General features: G+C 44.1%; 1 protein-coding gene across 1 annotated transcript; it reads left to right on the forward strand.

Moving 5' to 3' along the window:
• Positions 1-1,697: 1,697 nt before the first annotated feature.
• LOC122939015 (fatty acid-binding protein, adipocyte-like) lies at positions 1,698-17,205 on the forward strand. The gene is made up of 4 exons (XM_044294932.1): positions 1,698-1,858; positions 12,761-12,933; positions 14,254-14,355; positions 17,010-17,205. Exons 1-4 carry the CDS (start codon positions 1,780-1,782, stop codon positions 17,058-17,060), a joined length of 405 nt encoding a protein of 134 aa, XP_044150867.1. The 5' UTR covers positions 1,698-1,779; the 3' UTR covers positions 17,061-17,205.
• Positions 17,206-21,249: the final 4,044 nt, after the last annotated feature.

Below are 21,249 nucleotides of genomic sequence, written 5' to 3' on the forward strand. Positions count from 1 at the left end.
GGATCCGGCCTTGCGGCAAGTGTTCAGGATTTTTGGCCGGAGTAAAAAGCGCAGCATGCTGCAGTATTTTCTCCGGCCAAAAAACGTTCCGGTCCGGAACTGAAAACATCCTGAACGGATTTCTCTCCATTCAGAATGCATTAGGATAAAACTGATCAGGATTCTTCCGGCATAGAGCCCCGACGACGGAACTCTATGCCGGAAGAAAAGAACGCAAGTGTGAAAGAGCCCTTAGTTATAATATCGCCTCCCCTCCATTCTTTCTTGACGGATTGTATCGCTGCAAATTTTAAACCTGTTATTTACAGTATATGTTCAGAAATCCTGACTTTGAGGGTCCTACTTGTGCGGCCCACATACTGTTTTGCACGTGGACATTCCAGCATATATATTACCACCTCGCTGTTGCATGATAATATCTCATTTATCTCCCATGATCTCAATCATCATTTATTTGACCCTTCTTCTGATCTTTCAGAAGGAAGGAAAAATGAGGCTTACAACGGATCCTGTCTGTGTAGCAGCTGTAAGGCCTGTATGGTCGCATCAGAATTGGCTTATGATTTGGTAGCTAAAAGCAGGAGTTTGTACAAAACACAGAAGACACGCAAATATTCCATTCACGTGTCATCTCTGTTTTAGAATTTTTTTAGCATTAGCAATACTGATAGATATGAGCAAATGCTGACCGAAGGAAAAATGCTCCACAGATAGGATCCGTTTTTTGGGGGGGTTATTGTTGTTACGTATCAGAGGAAGGGCAAAATAATCAGTGACGTCAACTCAACACAAACTTACTGCTGACACCCTCTCCATTCTGTCGGGGGGCTCTACTTGTATATGCGTTTAATAGAACAGGTTCTGTAGACATCTATGTGGAATCAGCTGACGACAGTGTAAAAGGAGTGCGCTTCTTCTTGGCGCTAACCTCAACCTGTAAGGCCGAATGCACACGGCCGTGGAACACGGAGCGGTCTGTGGTAACCCGGCCTTGCATCCTGCTGAGAGCTGGAGCTCACGGCGTCATTGGTTGCTATGACGCCGTGCGCTTCATGCCGCCGCTGCACTACAGTAATACACTCGTATAGATCATACCAGTGTAAAACTGTAGTGCAGCGGCGGCATAAAGTGCACAGCGTCAAAGCAACCACTGACGCCGTGCGCTCCTGCTCTAAAAGGGAATCCAGCCCGGCATACCACGGACTGCTCTCGGCCGCGGAACACGGCCGTGTGCATTCGTCCTAAGGCTGAGTTATTACTTCAGTTATTTGGTCAGTTTTGGCCCGTGACTGCTCAAATAAGTGAAGTGTGCAGTGATTCCAAGAGCGACACCTGTTATCTGCATGTCATACTGACTCACAGTATTATTTCACTACCACAGCAGACTCCCTATGCGTGTTACTGCATCTCTATAAAGGCTCTCTGGAGCCCAGAAATAGCCGTTTTGTACATAATTCGCCGCGAATAAATTCGGATCGAAGCAAATTTATTTAGAAAAATTTGGTAAACCAGCCGAATCGATTTTTTTTTTAATTGACTCATCTCTACAAATGGCTGTCCTAACAAGCTATTTCTTGTACAAACAGTGGAAGGAGGGAAGTTGTGCGGTAAATCAGTGCTGAATCAGCGCTGGAGGACGAGGGAGTTTTCTCTCAGCTGAACCACTTGTGGTGACATCACAGCTCAGCTCCTCTATAAAGGCTCGTGGGCTCCTCACAGCTGCACATTTTCTGCAGCAAACACCTTGTCTTCTGCTGGTCTCTGCTGTCCTCAGCCACAATGTGTGACGCACTGGTGGGTACCTGGAAGCTCACTGTGAACAACAGTGATGATTTTTCCAAGTTCTTGGAGGCAGTTGGTAAGTTGTCTATAGAGATGTGAGGGTATGGCTGGGATTTATCAAGGTCTGTGTGAGTGTTGGCTTCTGGCTATGTTCACATGTGGCAGATTTGTTCCAGAAATTGCTGGTCTCTTATGCTTCAATGTTTGTTAAAATCCATGCATGTGCTGCAGATGTGTTCCAATGTATGGAATTGGTGTTCAAATGAGCATTAGGGTGGGTTCACACTAGCGTTATGGAGTCTGTTATGGCTTTCCGTTAAAACGGAATCCATAGGATGGAATTCAAAACGGAAGCCTGTAAGAGGCGTCCTGGTTTGCTCCGTCCTAATAGAAGTCTATGGGGAAAACCTAATGGATCCATCTGGGTCCCGTAATGCAAGACGGAAAACAAAGTCCTGTCGACAGGCCTTTGTTTTCTGTCTTGCATAACGGGAACCAGACGGATCCGCTTTGATTCCCATAGACTTCTATTAGGACTGAGCGCAAACTGAATGCCTTTTTAAAGGTGTCCGTTTTGCATTCTGTCATAATGTAAGTCTATGGGCAGCAAAATGGATCCGCCCATCTGACTTATGGCTTTCCGTTATAACTGACTCCATAACGCTAGTGTGAACCCACCCTTATTCTGTTATGCTCTCTGATGGGTTTGTCTTGTAGAAGTGTGCTCCCCTTTTTTTTTTTTTTTTTTTAAGGTGCCTTCTAAGTATTTGTCTATATGCAAGTTGTTCCCCTCTTGTGAAGCTATAAGATGGAGCCATGTTTATACTACAGGAATTATTTGTTAGTTATGCAAATTTTCCAAACAGTTCTGGTCTCTATCAAGTGGGGGGGGGGGGGAGGAAAAAAAAACCTGGATGTTTAGGAGTTTCACGTCTCTATCATACCCTGCAGAATGCAGGTGCTATGAGTCTTTCAATGCAATGAAAGGACTGACTAAATCTGTGCATTTCCCAGCAGCCCGTCGCTGAGAGCACAATCTATACGTATGTGTATGCTATAACTGTAGCCACGTGGCGAAAGACTTTCAGATAGATCATTTACTCTGCTACCTAAGTCCTAGTAGATCTGCAGTGACCCCTGAGTTATTTAGCCTTATGGATGGGTTTACTCATTTAGCTATTTTTATGCAGTTTTTTGAAGCCAAAGCCGGGAACTGATCGTACATGAAGCGCACATAAAGGCTGAGCCTTCTCATCCACTCCTTGTTTTGGCTTCAAAAGCTGCAACAAAAGACTTCATTGTGCAAATGTCGCCTAAAGCCTCATTCACACTTCAGTGTTTGGTCAGTGATTTCCATCAGCGATTGTGAGCCAAAACCAGGAGTGGAGCCTCCACAGTCATGAGGCATAAGGGAAAGATCTGCACCTGTTCTGTGTTTAGAGCCACACCTGGTTTTGGCTCAAAATCACTGATGGAAACTGACGTGTGAATGAGGCATAAGTTGGAAATTCTCTAGTTACAAATGTAATTACTTGCGGCTGATAACCCCAATGAGATCCTTTAGCAGTGTCTAGATTCCACGATTTCTGTGTCTTGTAGGCCATATCCTGAACTTCTAATCCCAATTATTGCAGGACACTGGTCCAGATTTAGGCCTCTTTCACACCTGCGTTGTCCGGATCTGGCGTGTACTCCACTTGCCGGAATTACACGCCGGATCCGGAAAAACACAAGTGTACTGAAAGCATTTGAAGACGGATCCGTCTTCAAAATGCTTTCAGTGTTACTATGGCAGCCAGGACGCTATTAAAGTCCTGGTTGCCATAGTAGGAGCAGGGGAGCAGTATACTTACAGTCCGCGCGGCTCCCGGGGCGCTCCAGAGTAACGTCAGAGCGCCCCATGCGCATGGATGACGTGCTATGCGATCACGTTATCCATGCGTGTGGGGTGCCCTGACGTCACTCTGGAGCGCCCGGGAGCCGCACGGACGGTAAGTATACTGCTCCCCCGCTCCCCACTACACTTTACCATGGCTGCCAGGACTTTAGCGTCTTGGCAGCCATGGTAACCATTCAGAAAAAGCTAAACGTCGGATCCGGCAATGCGCCGAAACGACGTTTAGCTTAAGGCTGGATCCGGATCAATGCCTTTCAATGGGCATTAATTCTGGATCCGGCCTTGCGGCAAGTATTCAGGATTTTTGGCCGGAGCAAAAAGCGCAGCATGCTGCAGTATTTTCTCCGGCCAAAAAACGTTCCATTCCGGAACTGAAGACATCCTGATGCATCCTGAACGGATTTCTCTCCATTCAGAGTGCATTGGGATAAAACTGATCAGGATTCTTCCGGCATAGAGCCCCGACGACGGAACTCTATGCCGGAAGAAAAGAACGCAGATGTGAAAGAGCCCTAACTAATCCTATAGATAGAGTAAAACATCTAGAACGGCAGTGGTGGTGAACCTGTGGCACTCAGAGCCCTCTCTGTGGGCACCAGCACCCTGGAAAGTCTATGGTGTGCCAATATACCTTAGACCTTTCCTGCCCTTCATCAGCACAGGGCGCACTATGCACAGCACAGGCAGCGCATTGATTGTAGGCAGGCTATCATAGCTAACTGATAAAGTACATGGAAGATGCACTATATTGGACTTTAGTACTCAGGGTTGAATTGCTGTGTTGGCACTTTGTGAAAAATAAGTGAGTTTTTGGTTAGTCTGGGCGCTCAGTCTATAAATGGTTTGCCGTCAGTCATAGGGGCTCAGACTGGATGATGAATCTGGTGCAGGGGTAGACACTCTTCTGACTCTAGTCCAACGACTTATTGGCTTATTTTGAGACCTATTTTGGTGCATTTTAGACTGTGTCCCATTCCCACAAAGCCCTACCCCCTTGTCGCATTAAAAAAATGTTGAAACCCTAGATTCACCCATTTGTAGACAGATTTTTCAGACACGCTAGTACAGTTTGAGGAAAACAAAGTGGAGCATCACCTTTTCTGTGCATAACTTTTCATGCCCACAGTCAACATTTCAGTCCATAAACATCTGCAAACTACAGATGGGTTCCATATTTTTCTCACTCCCATGAATAGAAAGGGCTATTGTCCACAATATGGAAATTTGTAGGACAGCCGTCACGGATCCGCCAATATATGGATGTATGCATTGAGCGCATGAGAAGCCAGTGCAGGCTCTTTACTTGGCGCAGACTATAACTTGTGACACATCCAGCAGTGTAAAGTGCATTTCTGGTCACCAGCTGATGAGGCACTTGTAGATATAATGGTCAATAATGTGATGCTGGGCTGGCAGTGGTCTTGGCGATGTCTGAGCCATAGTCCCTCACCTGCGGCTGCTGCATATTTCCTGACATGCAGTCTTAGGGTGGAAAATTGGCATCACATCTATCTACCATCAGAGGCTTCTTACTTTTCTAGTCAATTACATGTAAGGGACTGGGCTAATGAATTTCATGGCTTAAGATAATTAACAGATTGTTAGAGAAATAAGAATGTATCCTATGAGGTATTGGAAAGGAAGACCTATACTGTTCCTTTAGAGGGTCTGCTGTCTCAAAGCCTCTACAGTATACAAACCTCGGTCTGGTCTCAGTGATTATATTATAGCCGGCAATAATCTCTACAGTTTGTCCTGTGCACACCTTCTGCATAAGTCTTGCTCATGCTCGTTTTCACCCATTATTGGTTCTTCGCAATGCAGGCAAGGTGAACTAGTTCTGTGTCTGTCTGGTTGTCTATTTGTTAAGGGTTTACAATAGGCATAGCACTCCAACAAAGCCCTAAAATGCTCTTGGTGAGGAGAGAGAAGATGGGCTGGACCATATTACTTGGCTGGCCTACAGGATGTAGGGTGTACCAACAAAGGCCTATATGGCTCCTGGTTGGGAGTAAGAAGATGGACTGGAACATTTAGTCTGGATAGCACACCAGCAAAACCCTATAAATACTTGCCGTCCATCTAGTATTTCCCAGGGAGGCCCTGGAAGGTCGGCAGGGTTGTTTGTGCGGTATTTCCAGCAGGGACCCTAGGGGGTCTGTAAGGTCCAGAGGACTCTTGGGACCTGTTGTGGTAGATCCATGAGCTCCTCCAGGGGAAGTATGTCACGGTACAGCTCCATCATGGATGCCAGATTGCAAGGAAATTTGGCCGCCTAAAGTTCTTCTGGTGATGTAACAAAATGGATCTTGGATTAAAGCATCTGTCTCGCAATATATTCTGCACCAAAGGAATCGGTGTTCAACAATCGTCTTCAGTTTGATCATTCTTGTCAAGAGAAGTAATTCTCTAAAATGTTTGTTAAATCTGTTATGTTTACTTTGTTAAAATACTTGATGAGAAACCCATATAAGATTTATTTTATAAGTTTATACTGGGATATAGTGTAGTGGTGTATCTTGGTTTTGTGCTGCCCTAGGTGAGACTAAACTTGGGCACCCCCTAATATAAATTTGACCCACCCCTTCCTGTCAAGGCCAAACCCCTTTCTCTCTAAACTCCCCCCCCCCCCCCCGACTCTCACAGGAGTACATTTATAAACTAATCAGTAACTTTAATCATTGCTGATCTCTTTACTTGAAGACCTTACTGTCTTAGCTCCGGTAACAGCAGGCGGCGCACACTCACCTCATGCGCCTGCGCCGCCTAGTGGGAGGAGAAGGCTCATGACGTGAGTAAGCACTGCCTGCTGTTACCGGAGCTAAGACAGAGTAGGGTCTTCAAGTAAAGAGATCAGCAATGATTAAAGTTAAAATTACTGATTAGTTTATAAATTTACTTCTGTGAGCGTCGTGGCCCTGTATATTCTAACCCCCAGGCAAGCGTCCCCGTCGCCATGGGAATGCCTGGGGGTTAGAATATACCATTGGCTCTTCTGAGTATACCGGCATATAAGACGGATAGGACAAGGGGCAAACAAAGCATTTTGCTGCCCTATTGGCAAGTGCTGCCCTAGGCAAATGCCTTGTTTGCCTCGTGATGGATACGCCACTGGTATAGTGTTCAGTATTAACATTTCCTAAGTTTGGGGGTTCCTTTATGCTTCCATCTGGGTATTCTTGGCTTAAGATTACCTTTCAAGCTCTTCTGATAAGCCTGGAGATCAGAAAGAAAGGGTGTTGCCGCTGCCTGGATGTCAGAAGATGCCTTATACGTTATGTAGGGATAACCTAGGATTGAAGTAAGTCCTCTGCGCTTTTGGTATAAATAAAGGTTAGGTGGCCTCAGTTCACTAGCCAGATGGATTAGGACAGTTATTTCTCTGGCTTGCATCTCCTATGGAAGTTTTCTTGAGAGCACATGCTACTCATGCAGTCTCTACAGCTCGGGCTGAAAGAGCTAATGTTTCTATTGAACAAATCTGTATGGTTGCCATGTGGTCTTCTCCTTCTACCGTTGCTATTGGCTTCAACTGAATCCTGGCTCTGATCTATTTGGGGGAAAAAAGTCTAAAAGTGGTTACCAACCCGGAAGGGGGTTTTTCTCTGCAGGGCCGGCGCCACCAGTAAGGCAAATTAGGCAGTCGCCTAGGGCGCCATTTAGCAGGGGGCGCCCGTTGCGTTTAAAAAAACAAACAAAAAAAAGTTGATTTATATAAGTTCGGCTGAGTGACAAGGGGGGGAGAGAGTGACAAGGGAGTCCCCAGAGCCAGACCAAGAGCCAGAGACCAGATCATCTTATTGTCCTGGTGGTAAGTAGACAATGCAATGTGTTTATTATGTAATTGTTTAGTTATTAATACTACATTGGAAACAATTTTTTTAGGGTCCATTCACACATCCGTGTGAGTTTTGCGGATCCACAAAACATGGACAGCGGCAATGTGTGTTCCGCATTTTGCGGGCACTAAGAATATGCCTAGTCTTGTCCGCTATGACAGACAAGAATAGGACATGTTCTATTTTTTTTTTTTTCAGGATCGGAATTGCGGATCCGGGTCTGCAATTCCGGATCGGGGCCGCACGTAGAAATGTATGGGTCCGCAATTCCGTTCCGCAAAAAGACAGCTACAAGAAGCTGGATTAACCCTAAGGGCAACATAGCAGTTCTTTTAATTTAAAAGCTGAGAAAGGGGTGGAACATGATATGGGCAGATCATCTGGTAAGGCGGGGGGGGGGGGGGGCAATTTTTATCTTGCCTAGGGCGGCAAAAATCCTTGCATCGGCCCTGTTTCTCTGTAATCTCTGTGGTGCTATCGTGGGGGAAGGGAAAAATGATTACTCACCAGTAAGTAGGTAGGGAATGGGGGGAGTCCTCTTCAGACTCTTACAGCCTCTTTCACCAGCACCCCTCTGGGAAGTGGTCTCTGGTTTAGTCCCCGATCCTTTTTTTTTTTTTTTTTTTTTTTTTTTTTATTGCCGCAAGGATTGGATGCCGATGCCGCTTCTCCCGCAGTGAGCTCTGGCTTGGTCCTGCGCTCCCCTCCGCGCTAGGCCTGGATTGCCGAGCGCTCCTACGTGACGGGAAGCCTACCCATGTCACCGGAAACATGATGGCGCACATCGGCACGCTAGAGACCTCTGCATCAGGAGGTCTAGGGGGGGTCAACTCTTCCTAGGAATGGGTCCCCCCCGTGAAGAGCAGAAGGAGGCGGAGCTAGGCAGTGATGGGCAGACTGGTAAGTAAGACCCTATTTAAATGTCAGACTCCCCCGTCCAGGCCCCTGTAAGTAGCTTCCCTTTAAGCTTAAGCAGGGGTTTATGGGAAACTATGACACTAAAGTCTTTATCCTGTTTCCCCCTAGACCACAAGTCATGGAGACCCTAAAAAGAAGGGAAGAAAGTGTGCAGCCAGACAAGGCTTCTGGAGCCATATAAAAAAGTTAGTCCAGAATGCCTTTCCAAAATTCTTAAGGACGAGCAGTCATCTCTACTCTCGGATTTGAGAGCTATTGTAAGAGTAGGTACAGGCGGCAACCTCAGAACAGAACCCAGACCCAGTACCACCACCCCCCCCCCCCCCTCCAAAAGAGCCAGGATCCAGTTAGACTCTGATTCAGCGGAAGAGGGTTTATGTGGTTCAGATGAAATGGAAGATGAGGGCTCAGTGTCCTATCCTCAGGAAGAACAGAAGATATTTCTTTTTGTCCGAGGATCTGGACCCCCTACTCACCGCTAATAGACAAACCATGGCTATGGAGGAGGAGGAACAGGCGCGCTCCGTTAAGGACGAGATGTTCGGCAGCCTAAAAGTCAGGAAAAGTCTTCCTGGTAAATAAAAACTTAAAAGACCTCATTACAGAAGAATGGGCAGATCGAGAAAAGGAACTCTTCATTCCCAGCGAATTTTAAAAAAACGGGCTCCGCTTTGATCCGACGGACACTAAACTCTGGGACGAAGTCCCTAAAGTAGATGTCAAAGTGGCCAAAGTAGTGAAAGACCTCAATCCCGTTTGAGGATTTGTCACAGCTAAAGGATCCCATGGATCGGAAGTTGGATGGTTTACTGAAAACATCCTATGAGTCAGTGGCAGCTGCTATTAATACGAACATCACTGCCACTTCAATTTCCAGAGCCTTAGTCCTATGGATACATCAGCTGGAGAATCACCTCAGAGATAAAACATCCAGGGAAGAGATCCGAGTCACTCCCTTCTGCTAAAGATGGCCTCAAGTTTCCTGGCTGACGCCTCAGCGGAGTCTATTAGGTTCGCAGCTAAGTTGCAGTCTGCCAGACATGCCCTCTGGCTTAAGTCCTGGTCTGGAGATGTGGCGTCTATATATTAAAAAATAAAAAATAAAAAAAAAGACTCTGCTCTATACCCTTCTCTGGCTCCTTTTATGTTCGGCCCTGTCTTGGACTCCATCCTCAAACGCGGCTGATAACAACAAGGGGTTTCCGGAAGAGGAAAAAACGCAGCCTTTTCGTAGAGCCTCCAGCCAAGGTAAGACCAAGTCTTATAGAGGTAAGGGTAAATCAAGTCGTTGTAGTTACTCCAAAGGGGGAAGGGGATTCCTCTTCAACCCCAATACCAGCACTGGGAAACTTCTGGTTCTAGGAGCCATCACCCAGGTCCCTCTTCTCCAGCATTTAACAGGGCACTGCTCAAGACTATTTTTTGTAAAAAAAAAAAGACGGGTCATCAAGGACTAAATTTAAAATCTCTAAACAAGTGGGTGACCTACTACAGGTTCAAGATGTAATCAATAAGGTCCACTACTCCATTGATGCCACCAGGTGCTCTCCTTTGCACATTGGATCTCAAGGATGCATACTACCACATCCACAACATCAGCAGTACCTAAGATTTGCAGTCAAGTGCAGGGAGGCGATTCTTCACTACCAATTCCAGTGCCTGCCATTCGGAATTTCATCTGCCCACTGTCTCTTTACGAAGATGGTATCAGAAATTATGGCATATCTTCTCCAGAGTCTGATTACAATTGTGCCCTACTTGGACAGTTTTCTGCTGATAGCAGGTTCAGTACAAAAGCTGGAGGGGGACATCCATCAGACTTTGTCCCTATTTAAAGACCTGGGATGGATTGTAAATGATAAAAATCGGACCGAATACCGGACACGAGGAAAGAATTCCTGGGGACTCGAGGACACAGCACTCCTTTCTGCTGGTGAGGAAACGGATCAGGATAAGAGAAAAGATGGAGTCGTTCAAAATAAAAAGAACCCACTCGCTAAGAGGCAATGCAAATCCTGGGGCTAATGACCTCCTGTATTTCAATTATACCTTGGGCCCAGTTCAACTCCAGGAGGCAGTTCAGACAGCCTGGGACAGAGACCACCGCTCTCTAAACTCCAAGATAATGCTGCCAGACAGAGTACTGAACTCGCTGTCCTGGTGGATAGAACCTAAGAATTTGGGGAAGGGGTTCCTGTGGAACATGACTCCAGCCATAAGTTACCACGGACGCAAATCTCAGTGGCTGGGGGGGCATGTAAACCAACATCTCTTCCAGGGTTCTTGGGTCCTTCAGGACAGAATAAAGTCCTTAAATTACCGAGAACTGAAGATGCTGAAGGCAGCCAAGCACCTTCTCCAGGGTCAGCATGTCAGTACTATTGGACAATATAACGACTGTATGTTATCTGAAAAGACAGGGCAGAAACAGATGCCCGCTCTTTTAGGGGCTAGCGGATCAAATCTTCACATGGGCAGAATTGGAAGTTTTTGTCCATTTCGGCAACCCATTTGAAGGGGTCTCAAAACTCCAGAGCAGACTTCGTAAGCAGGCACAGAATCGATGCAGGGGAATGGAGCCTGAAACAAGTTTTCCAACAGATCTGCCAGGTGTGGGGCCAACCAGAGATGGATCTCTTCGCGTCCAGGGAAAACTTGCAGCTGGACTATTTCTACTCACTAGGCCCCAATGGCAATCCAGTGGCGGTAGACGCCCTAGCCCAGAAATGGGATATGAAGCTGGCATATGCCTTTCCTCTAATCCCAGCAGTCTTGAAGATGAGTATCAGCTCTACCACTCTGATCCTGATAGTGCCGGACTGGCCCAAGAGAGCCTGGTACCCTGCCTTAAAGGAGATGTTAGAGATCAGTTTCCCCTTCCATACAGAAGAGGCCTGTTAACGCAGGGGGACTACAGCATCCCAATCTCAACATGGTGAGACTGGCTGCCTGGATCCAGGGGGGCAGACCCTGAGGAAGAAGGGTCTCTCTGATCAGGTAATATCAACCCTACAACAGAGCCGTAAACCAGTAACTTCGGCCATATATTTTAAAATATGGAAGTTCTAATCTTGGCTAGCCCAAAATCACCCAGGGACTGAAAAGCCGTCCATAGGCTACATACTAGATTTCCTTGAGGGTTAGATCTAGGTTTAAAACCCAGCACACTCAAGGTGCAGATCTCGGCCTTAAGTAGTTGCTTAGACTTTCCCTTAGCAGAACACAGGTGGGTCAAGAGGTTCAATAGGGCAGTCTCCAGAATGCAGCCTATCTTAAGACAAACTGTTCCCATGTGGGACTTAAATGTAGTACTGAACAGCTTATGTAATTCTCCCTTTTGAACCCGTTGAAGATCTGACAAGTTTCTATCCTTCAAAACCGTATTTCTACTAGCTATCACTACACCCGTAGGATGGGTGAGATACAGGCCCTGTCAGTTAGGGAACCCTTTCTGAAGGTCCTAGATGATGGGATAGTTCTTAAATTGGATCATTCCTGTTTACCCAAGGTTGTCTCAGTGTTTCACAGAGAACAGGAGATAATACTTCCTTCATTTTGTACCGCTCCCAAAAACATATAGGAGGAACGGTTCCACGGTCTGGATGTCAGAAGAGCAGTTCTCGCCTCCATCGAGCAGACTAAACCTTAGAGAAAATCACCAAATCTCTTCATCCAATTCGGGGGCAGAACCAAAGTATGCAAAGCCTCTTTAGCCCGCTGGATCAAGGAGACAATCGGGGAATGTTAGACTACAGGACTTGTCTTGCCCCATATCTTTGAGCCCCCCCCCCCCACCTTTGTCAGACATTACAGACTAGACTCGGTGGCAAATCAGGACTTAGCTTTTGGCCATAAAGTACTACAGGCAGTGGTCCAACCCCCCCCGCCCCCATAAGATTACATTCTAAGTTGTTAGTTCTCCATGGGGGCTGTCATTCCAGGACTTCTTCCTTATTCCCTCCCAGGTGTTCGTGGTTCTTGGTTAAATTGCACAGGGTGTACAAAAAATAAATAGAATAAAAATAAATACTAAATTAACTAACCCAGGTTGGAGTCCCCCTCATGCTCTGTAAACCACTGAGGTGGGAGAAGCTCCACCTTTTTATTCTGCAGGTTTCCTGTCCCTTGGGGCAGATCCTCTGCGGTGCTGTCGTTGGGTCTGGAAAATCCAATTACCAGTGAGTGTAATCATCATTTTCTGCTGTTACAAAATAAACCTCAAATATGGATGTGCAATTAGTAATCTATTATACATTATGAATTGTTCTGCTTTGGTCTAAATGCAAGTTTACATGCCCTATAAAGTTCTCCTTTCTTCCTGCAGGGGTGAATTTTATCACTCGACAAGCTGTAAGTCACTTGAAGCCTGATGTGATCATCTCGAAAAATGGGGATGAGTGGTCAATAAATACATTGAGTACCTTTAAGAACACAGAGCTGAAGTTCAAGTTGGATGAAGAGTTTGATGAAATCACTGCAGATGGCAGAAAGGTTAAGGTGAGTGTAAAATCCAAGTGGTGTATAATTCACTTGGTATACAGAAGACTAAAAAGTCACTATACATGGAGATCTGTCTCAAATTTTATTTTTTGGAGGATCTCGCTAGTTAGAGTAGGTCATGCCTAAAGAAGCACTCCCACAAAAAAATGTTTATCTGTTGGTAAAGTATACGATGGGAAGAATGGTGCAGGTAACCTTTGTGACTTGCTTTTTGTCCTGGTCTTCTGTACCTCGTGCCCAGCCCTTGGGCTCACAATCTAACAAGGTTGTGAGGAAGGAGGTCTGTTTCACTGTCCATGCCAATAAGACATTGAAGTGGCATCTCATAGGCATGCATAAAGAAATGAACTTGTGGTCCACATATGAGACACTGTAAGACTTCACTTGTCTGTTGCATTGTAGAGACTCTTGGAGCTCAACTCCCAAAATTAAACCATTGAAACAGATTGCCTGCATAAATATACTATATGTAGAATTGTTTTCCTTTTCAATAATACTTGAATATTTTATCTTAAAGTCGCCATAAGGTTCAGTACCTTCAAACTTCAGATGACTTTCTCTGTACTAACCTTCATGAATTATCACTCTACTAACACAAACACCCTGCCAGATTGTCAACCTCTCGTTTATTGGGTAGCTGCTGGAATTGGATATGGGGATTTACACAGATCTTCTTAGAAGTTTATACAATTAGCCAGCTGAAGTGGGGCCCCCAGATCAATAACTACATTGTACCAAAAGGTCTTTCGATCTAATGGTTTGAGATGCAGAATCCTAAAGTCTCCCACATGGGGGAATTTCCATGCTCATAACTTTTATAGCCCAAAATGAGCTCTTCCTTGTGCATAGTCCAAGGGAAATGCTTAAATCTGAAAGTGAAGCAAGCATTTGTTGTATACCACAAGCAGACTATTGCATCTGCACATATCTTATGCCTTATGTTGGCTCTTAAATGAAACATGGCAATTTTTAGCTCCACTCATGCATTTACAGCTGTAGTGTGGTGTGAAAACCTAATGTTCGTATAACAAGGCACTTATTCTGACATGCAAACCAGAGGATGTCTATGTAATGAAAGGAATGGGGGGGGGGGGGGGGGGAAATGTGCTTGATTGACTTGGGTCCCAGTTAAGCGCTAGAATGGTGACTTGCGTTGCCCTGTTCGAATTGAGCTGCAGACACAGAATGGCAAAGGACAGAGTTCTCAAACTACGCTCAAGCACTGTCTATGTAGGTAATTGTATTCCCCATAACTAGCATGTGAGGAAGACTAACAGTTTGTCCCTATGTTGTATTGGTTTTTCTTGTATTTTACAGTCAGAAATTGCATGGAAAGATGGAGTATTAATACAAAAGCAAACATGGGATGGCAAAGAATGTGCAATCACAAGAGAAGTGAAAGATGGCCGCCTGATCACAGTAAGTACATATGTTTTATGTAGATTGGTCAATGAGTGTTGATTTCAACTTTCTAGTTTTAAGATTGAGAATTCTAAATTCTCCAACCACCTCTGACTTATGAAGGTGTTCAGTGCTAGAAGAATATCTAACATGGTGCCATACAGCAGCAGTCGTCCTAATGAGCATGACTGACAACGGTCCACACTAATTGTGGCCAATATTTGTTATAATTTGTGATAAAATATGGCACAACTTAATGCAAGTAAGCCAGAAATTCTCAGTACCCTTCCTGCAGAGGAGGTGTGACTTTCTCTCATACCTAGTCTATCTAGCCTCAATTCCTGGTTTTGGTTCACAATCACTGATGGAAATCGCTGACCAAAACACTGACTTGTGAATAAGGCCTTAGACTGTGCCCATTTGCTATTAAGTAAGACAACCTGTGGTTGGTATAAAGTCAGGCAAGTCTCTCCTTGGACCAAAGGTATTCTATACCATGAGCCATTGTGATAAATTTAGCACATCCTTAAGGTGCACTCACACAACCATAGGTATTGTGTGGACCCATTGAATAGGCCTTCTTTTTGTCATGGACCTAATGAGAGGCAAATAGAGGTAAAAGCCTAAAGGGCTTGTCCAGGAATATACAGTACAGATCAAAAGTTTGGACACGCCTTCTCATTCAAAGAGTTTTCTTTATTTTCATGACTATAAAAATTGTAGATTCACACTGAAGGCATCAAAACTACGAATTAACACGTGGAATTGTATACATAACAAAAAAGTGTGAAACAGAAAATGTCATTCTAGATTCTTCAAAGTAGCCACCTTTTGCTTTGATTACTGCTTTGCACACTCTTGGCATTCTCTTGATGAGCTTCAAGAGGTAGTCACCTGACATGGTCTTCCAACAGTCTTGAAGGAGTTCCCAGAGATGCTTAGCACTTGTTGGCCCTTTGCCTTCACTCTGTGGTCCAGCTCACCCCAAACCATCTCGATTGGGTTCAGGTCCGGTGACTGTGGAGGCCAGGTCATCTGGCGCAGCACCCCATCACTCTCCTTCATGGTCAAATAGCCCTTACACAGCCTGGAGGTGTGTTTGGGGTCATTGTCCTGTTGAAAAATAAATGATGGTCCAACTAAACGCAAACCGGATGGAATAGCATGCAGCTGCAAGATGCTGTGGTAGCCATGCTGGTTCAGTATGCCTTCAATTTTGAATAAATCCCCAAGTGTCACCAGCAAAGCACCATCACACCTCCATGCTTCACGGTGGGAACCAGGCATGTAGAGTCCATCCGTTCTCCTTTTCTGTGTCGCACAAAGACACTGTGGTTGGAACCAAAGATCTCAAATTTGGACTCATCAGACCAAATCACAGATTTCCACTGGTCTAATGTCCATTCCTTGTGTTCTTTAGCCCAAACAAGTCTCTTCTGCTTGTTGCCTGTCCTTAGCAGTGGTTTCCTAGCAGATATTCTACCATGAAGGCCTGATTCACACAGTCTCCTCTTAACAGTTGTTCTAGAGATGTCTGCTGCTAGAACTGTGGCATTGACCTGGTCTCTAATCTGAGCTGCTGTTAACCTGCAATTTTCTTGCCATAATACAAATTCTAACAGTCTATTCAGTAGGACTATCAGCTGTGTATCCACCTGACTTCTCCACAACGCAACTGATGGTCCCAACCCCATTTATAAGGCAAGAAATCCCACTTATTAAACCTGACAGGGCACACCTGTGAAGTGAAAATCATTTCAGGTGACTACCTCCTGATTCTCATCAAGAGTGTGCAAAGCAGTAATCAAAGCAAAAGGTGGCTACTTTGAAGAACCTAGAATATGACATATTTTCAGTTGTTTCACACTTTTTTGTTATGTATATAATTCCACATGTGTTAATTCATAGTTTTGATGCCTTCAGTGTGAATCTACAATTTTCATAGTCGTGAAAATAAAGAAAACTCTTTGAATGAGAAGGTGTGTCCAAACTTTTGGTCTGTACTGTACATGATGGAAAGTTCATGGGTCGTGAGAAAGTTGACTTATAGCGGTATTCCAAGACTTTGATACTATAGCACAGGGTAGGCCATCTGTATTTGGTTGGTGGGTGTCTTGCACACCACACCTCCAGCTGTTTAGTTGTAGTGCTGGAGCTACACACCTCCATGTAGTGAAGAAATGTAGTTACCAGCTCCATCTACCACACAAGAATGAGCTGTGTAATATCTGAAACCTACCTCCAGAGCTATAACAGCTGATCTGCAGGGGTGAGGGGTATTGGATCCCCACTGATCTGACACTAGAAGCATGGCCTGTAAATGGTCTATAAATATAGAAATCTTAGAATACCCCTTTAAAAAGTGCAATAGCAGTTTACCCGGAATGATGAGCATTCTGTTACAGAATGCTTAAGTATTGCATGGGGGTTCAACTTTCAGCGCTTACGTTATGGAATTGGGTTTGGGATAGTTGGTTGTCACCTGTGATCTTCTCAAATATATGGACTCTATCAAATAGTATTTGTTTGGATTTCTGACCTTATCAAGCCCAGTCTGACCATATTACAAAAGAGAATGTGTCATGACTTCTGCCTTGTGTGAACCTGCTTTCATATGCAGTGCAGTAATGTATAGATGTGTGACTTTCTAATCTGTAATGTTTGGTTCCTAGACTTGCATGATCGGTGATGTGAAATGCGTACGGATCTACGACAAAAAATAAGCTCTTCAGCGTGTAGAATTCATACTGTAAATGTAAGCTCAGTTCAATAAGCAGTACACTGGTTCTGAGCCCCTTGGCTGGCATCAAAGCTTGTGATATCTTGTGATCCTCTGATATGTGTATAATAAAGCTTTTGTTCTCCAAACTTGTGTATTTTTTTTTTTTTTTTATTCCTAGACCTTTGTAAAAATTGTAAATAAAATAAAAATTGGCTTTTTATGGCCTTATGGTCACTGATGATTAAAGGAAATATTGTCCTATACAGGCAGGGGATCTATTGTCAGTTTACTGCTGCTGTGAGGGGGAAGAGTGAATGGTAATCCTCACTATAGAAGAACAGTGATGGCTCTAGACAAGCTAAGCTAAAGCTGCCCACAGAAGAGCATTGTGCATGTACTTGTGTGATGCTTTAGGGAACGGTCTGTGATCTTGTCAGTGAACAGTCTGACTAAAAGTGAAACTTCTGTGCTAAAGAACACAAGGTAAAACATTTAAAGAGCCAGGACAGGAAGTGGAATACAAGGCATTAATTCAAGATTTATATTCAGAAAACCACCCCCTGTGTTTGTTTTTTGGCTTTGTTTGACCTCCTTAACTGTCTGTTGGTGGCCTGGAACTTGAAGTATGTACTGTGGCTTCCAGGACTACGAGTTGAAAATGCACTTGAAGGCTTCATGGGAGTTTTAGAAATGGAGTGGCTGCATGCATGCCCAACTGGTTGCACTTCTCATTTCAGGAGGAGTGTGGGGGTCCTAAACATGGGACCCTTCCCAATTGCCTAGTTATGCCCCCTATCCATGGATTAGGGGCAACTTCACCTAAAAACCCCTTTAATCGTGTGTGGGGGAGAGGAGAGAGTATGGGCCCTGATTTGATGTCATGGTGTCCTACCACAGGCTGTTGCTCCCTAGGGGTCATTGCAGTGAAAGTAGAACACTGGAGCATGAGGCCAGAGTTGAAAGGAACAGTCCTTTTTGCAAATTGTAATGCTGAACGTGAAATGCATGGAGCAGCAGGTTTAGTGTTCGCAGCTTGTACCAGAGGATAAGATGTGGTGATAGGTTGGATGGCTGTGCTTCTGCACTTGGGTGTTACTGGCCTAATGGTGGTCTGGTGGGTCAGCTGAAGTCCCTCACCTCACTGTCTTCAGTACGATTCTTGAGTTTGATGCTCAGCACGAGAAGTGGAAAGTAGCTAGCAATCGGGCCAGTATCTCTTTTCCTCCTCTATGCCTTGCACTCTCCTGGACTTCTAACTTTTAGACCTCCTCCTGGCAGGAAGTTGGACCAGTGGTCAAGGGAAAAACTGCAGGATTTTCATTTGTTTTTTAAATAGATGTGGATATGGTAAAAAAAAATACTAATCTCATGCTATATGCCAGACCAAACTGGGGAAATTATATGTGAGGTCACGGTATGAGCAATAGGTGGGGCTGAGGTCAATATAGTTCTGGTTACTCAGTTATGTCATCCCTGGGCAGGCTCGCATAAGTGAATAGGAGAACGGCACAAGGATTCTCTGGGGCACACTCTCTGGTGTAAGGGACACAGGCCAGATGGTGGTTCGAGGTGCCCTTGTTGGTCTGTATTAATGTACCTATGGCAAGGTCCCTTGTAGTTGTGACACCAGTACCTTTTGTGGTGGTACAACTATTTACTGTAGTGTTAAATGAGGAACTAAAACGAGGATGGTGTAATTTAACTCTTACTGAATGTTGCTCCTAGTAACAATTCCATCCAATTTATAAAACTGTCCTTTGTACATCCCAGTGTAAAACAGTCCCATGCATACAGGGGTAGGGAAAGAAGTCCTCTAAGTCTTTGGCTGGTAAAAACTCTCGCCTGATTCTAACCTGACTTGAAGGTGGTTTGCTGAGTCCTTGAACCTCTATTTTCCAGTGTTTTCTTGTGACAGATGGCCTATCTGTCCTCAGGGTTTAAACTAGAGGTGTGGATGCTGGAAGTAGTGTCCTACACCTGCTTGCAAAGGTGCCTGGGAAGCCCTTGCGTATGGCCGTGTGCTATCCTTTGACTTTAAGACAATATAAAATCACCTTGAATACTTGCTTTAGTAGCTGGACACTGGTCACCCCAGAGGAGCGAGCTGTAGAAATGGACTTCTCACCTCTGGGTGGAATCTTGTGACTTTTACCCTGGGCTGAGGAGCAATCAGGGAGAGAGCAGAGGCAGGAGGCCTCCCTCTAGCAAGCAGCTACTTCATGGCTGCTCTCTGACTAGACTTCAGGGAAAGACTGTCTAACTCGGGCCTGAGCTAAGCTATATATCTCGGTCATGGTCGAAGTTTAAACAAAGGGGTTACCCTCCCAAGTTATTGCAGTCTCAAATTGATAAGATCCAAGGCATGGATAGACGAGACACTGAAGAGAAAGGAGACGAAGGGTCCCCACAATAGGATTCCTTTAACACGATACACTGAACATAGTCGTGAGATCAATTGGGTTATTAGCAAACATTGGGGCATTCTAGGAGGTTGCCTGAATCAAATTCCTGAATTGAGATCTTCCTCCCCTCTCTATTCTCCTATCTGAGATCCAGGAATTTGCGGGATCAGCTGGTGAGAGCTGACATTGGTCCTGGATTAGTACAGAGCACATTGACACAGCGGAGCATGGGATGTTTCCCATGTCTCAGCTGTGTCAATTGTAAACATATCTGCAAGGGTAAGACTTTTATACATCGGTAACAAATGTTATGTATCCTATTTTCTCTTTACCTCGCATGCAATTCTTACTTTGTAATTTACATTTTGAGTTGCCCCTGCAGACTTATGTGGGAGAGACATCCACTGACCTTAAAACTAGTGTTGAGCGCGAATATTCGAATTGCAAATATTTTTCTCGAATATCGAGATTTCGCAAATATTTAGAATATAGTGCTATATATTCGCGAAATCGAATATATTTTTTATTTTTTTTTTTAATGCTCCATTCAGTGCCCGTTGCCGTGCTCATGGAGCGTCCCCATCACCATGGGGACGCTCCATATACTAGAATGTACTGTCGGATTAGAGAATTACATTGAAATCACCATGCGATTTATTTCGTGTTATATTAATCGCATCGCAATTTCAGCTTCGCACTGCTATATTCCATATATGTGTATTTTACGAAATTTCGTACTATTGCTCTAACTTCGTCTTTTAGAATATTACGAATATTCTAAAAGACTAAGTTAGAGCAATATTATGAAATTTCGTAAAATACACATATATATTGTAATTTAGCTAATATACTGCTATATTAACTTTTTTAAGTGTACATATTTTACAAAGCTTAAGTTCAGAAGAGGGAAAAAAAAAGAAAAAAAAACGATTATAGCACTATATTAGCTAAATTACAATATATGTGTATTTTATGAAATTTTGTAATATTGCTCTAACTTCGTCTTTTAGAATATTCGTAATATTCTAAAAGACGAAGTTGGAGCAATAGTACAAAATTTCGTAAAATACCATTGCCTTATACTATTATACTAGAAAAATCGCAACACGCGATTAAAATAGCATATTCGCGAAAAATTGAAATAATTACGAATATTCGATTTTGACGAATATAACACGAATATTCAATCGAATATTCGCAATATATCGCGAAATCGAATATGGCACCTCTCGCTCATCACTACTCAAAACCCGTTTAAACAATCATCGATCAAATATTAGGGGAAAAACGCCTGGATTTGCCCATTCCCAAACATTTTGTAAAGAACCATTCTGAGAAACAATTAAAATGTTGGATTATTGATCATATTCCTCTGCCCAGACTTGGAGGTAATAGAATCTTGCTACTAAAAAAGAAGGAATTATTTTGGATACACACTTAACACCTTGAGACCTAATGGTCTGAATGTAGAATATAATTTAGGGGTATATTCCTAATTGGTGGTTTGCCCCTTAATTGTCCATATGCATTCTGTTTCGCTTTTATTTCTGTAGTAGGTGATGTCAGTTAGACATAAGTGTTCATATAGGATCTTACTCATGATCCTATTCTCCTTAGATTTTTTGATATAAGAGGAACAATTTGGAGAAGATGCTAGCATACCATATGGATAAAAACCGTTATCCCATGCCTGTCCAGCATTATCTTACTTTGGTTTATTTGTGCTTTGGCCCAGGTTGAGTCTTGACAGATTTCTCCATAAATAGAATATATCCCATGGTTGTTAGG

This window comes from Bufo gargarizans, chromosome 5, assembly GCF_014858855.1.
Source record: "Bufo gargarizans isolate SCDJY-AF-19 chromosome 5, ASM1485885v1, whole genome shotgun sequence".
NCBI lineage: Eukaryota > Metazoa > Chordata > Amphibia > Anura > Bufonidae > Bufo > Bufo gargarizans.

Bases quoted from the DNA above. Each gene is read 5' to 3' on its own strand.
- LOC122939015 (XM_044294932.1), top strand. From the start codon at position 1,780: ATGTGTGACGCACTGGTGGGTACCTGGAAGCTCACTGTGAACAACAGT. The intron at 12,934-14,253 runs GTGAGTGTAAAA...TGTATTTTACAG, and splicing joins CAGATGGCAGAAAGGTTAAG to TCAGAAATTGCATGGAAAGA. The intron at 14,356-17,009 runs GTAAGTACATAT...TTTGGTTCCTAG, and splicing joins AAGATGGCCGCCTGATCACA to ACTTGCATGATCGGTGATGT.